Source organism: Penaeus chinensis, chromosome 1, assembly GCF_019202785.1.
Source record: "Penaeus chinensis breed Huanghai No. 1 chromosome 1, ASM1920278v2, whole genome shotgun sequence".
NCBI lineage: Eukaryota > Metazoa > Arthropoda > Malacostraca > Decapoda > Penaeidae > Penaeus > Penaeus chinensis.
In genome coordinates this window covers 24,468,660-24,473,659 of record NC_061819.1, presented here as the reverse complement: position 1 = coordinate 24,473,659, position 5,000 = coordinate 24,468,660, and the positions used below count along the sequence as shown (strand labels likewise).

At 50.7% G+C, this 5,000-nt stretch overlaps 1 protein-coding gene across 1 annotated transcript in view; it reads right to left on the bottom strand.

Moving 5' to 3' along the window:
* Window positions 1-5,000, bottom strand: part of LOC125045065 (hillarin-like) — a gene marked incomplete in the record, with an annotated part of 59,538 nt that overhangs the window by 11,097 nt on the left and 43,441 nt on the right. Inside the window, 3 exon segments of the mRNA XM_047642172.1 lie at window positions 2,164-2,390; window positions 3,026-3,230; window positions 4,532-4,682. Of these exon segments, the coding sequence (XP_047498128.1) occupies window positions 2,164-2,390; window positions 3,026-3,230; window positions 4,532-4,682 (583 nt within the window).

The window sequence follows — 5,000 nt, the reverse complement described above, 5'->3', positions numbered from 1 at the left end:
TTGGGATTGGATGTTATGTGATCGTGTCCTTTATACAAGTGAGAGCGTCTTCGAAGTGATTTCTGATGTTCTTTTTTTTTTTTTTTTTTTTTCTTTTTGTTATTTTAGGTTATTAAGACTTTCTTATTGTTTTCCACCTGTTTTATTATTAATTATTAGCCATTCACTCCTGCTTGATCACTAATTCTCAATGAAAAAATATTAACAATTCACTCCTTCTTGATGATAAATTATTAATGAGTAATTATCAAACATTCTGCTTCGTTATTCAAAGACATCCATCCCTGTGAGGCGAACGGATACTGAGGAGTTTAAGTGAATTTAAGTGAATTTAAGTGAATTTAAGTGAATTTAAGGGAAATGTGGGTTTTAGGGAGGATTGTCCTTAAGAGAAAAAAAGTTGGATTATTTTAATATCTATTTTATTATTCATTTGGAATATCGGAAGTCACTTGTGCTGTTCCTTCGTTTTGACGGAAGGTGTTACTGTTTTGTTATTGTATTGTCTTCAATACTGTTTAATTACTTACTGGAATATGGTGGATGTTAATACTGTGTTATGAATCTTATTTTTTTTTTTTTTATTATTATTATCTTAATTGAGATTGAGATTAGAAATTATTTATTTTTATATTTTGTCAATATTTGTTCATGTAGTGATCCCCTAGTCTATATCTCTATATCTCACCTTAACACTATCAAATGTCAAATGTTAAAATCTGTCTATTGTTTCTTACCTCATCCGCCCACCAACCCACCACTTGCCCACCCACACCCGCTGCTCCACCCACCGACTACTAGCCGCACGCCCACTCATTCACCCACAAACGCCTCTACCCACACACACCCTAACCCACCAGTACAAAACTACCCACTCACTCACACCAGCACCCAGACCCATCTACCCACACACGCCCACACCAGCCCTTACCCACTCAGACCCAACCTAATCCACAGCTACCCACTGACGTACACCCTCACCCTAACGCACTCAAACCCGCCCTTCTAAAAAATTCACCCAAACTTAAAAACCCACCCACACCCCTTCCCCACCCACACCCACATCCCCACCTATACCCTTTCTGCCCAACCCCATCCCCACATCTTCCCTTCCCCCACCCACACCCCATACCCAACCCCACCCCTACCCAATACCCAACCCTACCCCTACCCCCACACATCCCCCCACCCATACCTATTCCCCACCCCTTCCCTTCATCCACCCACACTCCTTTCCCACCTCTTCCTTCACCCCACCCCCATCCCCACCCCTTCCTCCACCCACACTCCTTTCCCACCCCTTCCTCCCCCCCTCATCCCCACCCTTCCTCCCCCCACACTCCGTCCTCACCCCTTCCTTCCCTCCTCCCCTTCCCCACCCCTTCCTCCCCCCACACTCCTTCCTCACCCCTTCCTTCCCTCCTCCCCTTTCCCACCCCTTCCTTCCCCCCTCATCCCCACCCCTTCCTCCACCCACACCCCTTCCCCACCCCTTCCTTCCCTCCTCCCCTTCCCCACCAATTCCCCCACCCACACTCCTTCCCCACCTCTTCCTTCCCCCCTCCCTTCCCCCACCTACACTCCTTTCCCACCCCTTCCTTCCCCCCTCATCACCACCCCTTCCTCCCCCCACACTCCTTCCCCACCCCTTCCTTCCCTCCTCCCCTTCCCCACCAATTCCCCCACCCACACTCCTTCCCCACCCCTTCCTTCCCCCCTCCCTTCCCCCACCTACACTCCTTTCCCACCCCTTCCTTCCCCCCTCATCCCCACCCCTTCCTCCCCCCACACTCCGTCCTCACCCCTTCCTTCCCTCCTCCCCTTCCCCACCCCTTCCTCCCCCCACACTCCTTCCTCACCCCTTCCTTCCCTCCTCCCCTTTCCCACCCCTTCCTTCCCCCCTCATCCCCACCCCTTCCTCCACCCACACCCCTTCCCCACCCCTTCCTTCCCTCCTCCCCTTCCCCACCAATTCCCCCACCCACACTCCTTCCCCACCCCTTCCTTCCCCCCTCCCCTTCCCCCACCCACACTCCTTCCCCTCCCCTTTCCCTAGCCACACCCCTTCCCCCCTCCCCTTCCATCCCTCCTTCCCCATCCCCTCCTTCCCACCCACCCCCCTCCCTCCTCCTCCCCCATCCCCTCCCACACACTCCCACTCACCTGCAAAGCCTCTTGAAAAGCACGTGGTAGGACTCCGTGCCGTACTTGATGCCCCTGAGGAGACCCATGGGCGTGTCCCCGTGGGCGGAATCGTCGAAGGTGATGGAGTTGAGGTTCTTGACGGTTATCCACCTGAAGATGGTTCGGGCCTTTTCGACGTCGGAGCTGCAGTGGCCCACCAGCATCCGCACGAGGTCCGTGAAGGTCTTCTGGTCTTCCTGGGCGACCTGTGGGCGTGGTTTGGGGGGGGGGAGGGGGGGGGAGGGGGAGGAGGGGTTAATGCGGTCTTTTCCCTTTTACCTTTTTGTTTTCTGTGTGGTTGGGGTTTGTGGTTGTGGTTGTGGTTGGGGTTGTGTGTGTGTGTGTGTGTGTGTGTGTGTGTGTGTGTGTGTGTGTGTGTGTGTGTGTGTCTGTGTGTCTGTGTGTGTGTGTGTGTGTGTGTGTGTGTGTATGTGTGTACTTGTGTGTGTGTGTGTGTGTGTGTGTGTGTGTGTGTGTGTGTGTGTGTGTGTGTGTGCATTTTGAGCGTGTGTGTGTGTTTCTTTTGCCCTCGCTCTTCCTATTTATCTATCTGTCTATCTATCTGTCTATCTATCTATCTATCCATCTATCTATCTGCCTGTCTATGCATCTGTCTATCTATCAGTCTATTTCTCTCTCACTCTATCTCTCTGCCTATGTCTCACTCTATATCTATCTATCTATATAATGAAGAGATTAACATAATCTGTTTCTTTATATTTATTTAATAATAACTGTAATATAAGTCATAGACGTTGTTCCGATCGATAAACCAAGCGACACATCCTAAGCCGAAGTCGGAGCTCCACCACCGCATTCGCACTCGCCTACCGCTGCTCACCTGGATGGCCAGCTGATCGACCTGCGCGAACTCCTCCGGATCGGTGTAGATGTCCAGCTTGGTCTGCGGGGGCGGCTGGGGGGGAGGGGGGCTCGCGGGGTAATGCTCTATCTCCTCGTCGTCCTCGAGGTATTCCGAGCGCTTCTCTTGAATCAGCCGCATCATCTCCTTGCTGTGCTTCTCCACAAGGGCGGCGGTGGCGGCCCTGTGCGGGGAGAGGCAGCGGGTCAGAGGGGGAGGGGCACAGGGGGTGAGAGGGGGAGGGGGAGGGGCAGAGGGGATGAGAGGAGGAGGGGGGAGGGGGAGATGGGGTGAGGGAGAGGGGAGAGGAGGGGGTGGAGAGGGGAGAGGGGGAGAGGTTTTAGAAGGTGAGAAGGGGGAGAGGGAGGGGCATAGGGGTGAAGGGGGAGGGGGAGGGCAGAAGGGGGGAAGGGTAGGGGGTGGGAAAGGGGAGGGGGGAGGGGATGAGAGGAGGAAGGGGAGATGGGAGAGGGCAGGGGGTTTAGGAAGGGGGAGGGGGAGGGGCAGAGGGATGAGGAAGGAGGGGGAAATGGGGTGAGGGAAGGGGAGAGGGGAGGGGGAGAGAGAGGGGGGGTGAAAGAGTGAAGGCGAGAGGGGAGGGGATGATAGGGGGGGGGGTAGAAGGGGGTGAGAAGGGGAGGGGGAGAGGGGAGAGGTAAGAGGTGATGGGGTGAAACGGGGGGGGGGTGGGGAATGGGGGGAAAGGGGGGGGGAGGGGGGGATTGGGTTGATAGGTAAGGAAAATGGGCGGGGGGGATGGGGGGAAGGAGGGGGGAAGGGGATGGGGGGGTGAAAGGTGAAAGGGGGAGGGGGGGAAAGGGGGGGTCAGGTGAAGGGTGATGATCGGATGGGGGGGAAGCGAATTGGCATGGGGGGGGAAGTGGGGTGGGGAAAAGGGGGGGGGTTGAAAGGGGGGGTTATAGAGTGATGGGGTAGGGGTTAGGGTATGGGGAGAGGGGGGGGACCAAGGCATGAGGGGAAAGGACGAGGGTGTAATGATTGGAATACCGTGGTTGATGGCCATAGGTTGGGGATGATGGGGGGGGGGGGGGGGGGCTGCCATAGTGATGGATAAAATAGTGATTTTAAAGATTTTTAAAATCTTTGAAAATAACTAAACAAAGATAAAAGTTCATCTAATTTAAATCGAGACCAACTTTAGTATTCTTTAAAAAACTAAAAAATTCTTGAGGAGAATACGTTTAAAAAAATAGATAATAGAAATAAATAAGATAAAAAAGAAAAATTTTAATATATATATATTCATAAAATAGGCTTTCTTACAAAAAAACTATTGAATTTTAAAAAATCATAAACTATATACTTTTTTTAATCCTTAAATATACACTCCACAAAAAGGAGTATTCCAAAAAAAAAAAAAATAACAACCAGAGTTCATTACAAATTAGCAAATACATATACTTTTACATCATCCCTTTAAGAAAAATACCCTTCATTTTTTTCCCCTTTTTCCTTGCTCCTCACCTCTCGTGTTCCAGCATCTTGCGCGTGAGATTCTCCTTTTTGGCTTCTCGCTTGATGGTCATGTGCTTCTCGAGTTCGTCCCGGTCCTACTGGTGGCGGACCGTCAGTACCTTGGACTCCTCGCGCGACCGCTTCTTCAAGGCAGGCGCCCCTCGAACCTTGGGGGCAGGGCGGGGGACGGAGAGAAAAAGGGAGGGAGGGGGGAAAAAAGGGGAGGGATGAAAGGAAATTAGTTTGGGTTAATATTCTTTAATATAACTTTTGTTTAAATTATTTATTTTTTTTTATCTTTTTTTTTTCCCAAAGTTTAAATATTTTATAACGTCTTACTTTTTTTTCTGGGGGCATTTTATTTGCATTTCTTTTATTTTTATCATAGCTGTTTTTAGACATGTATTGACATCTTAGACACATCATATTTGAACCCCATTTTATTTTCGAGATTTAAAAACGAGACTAAATCATTCAC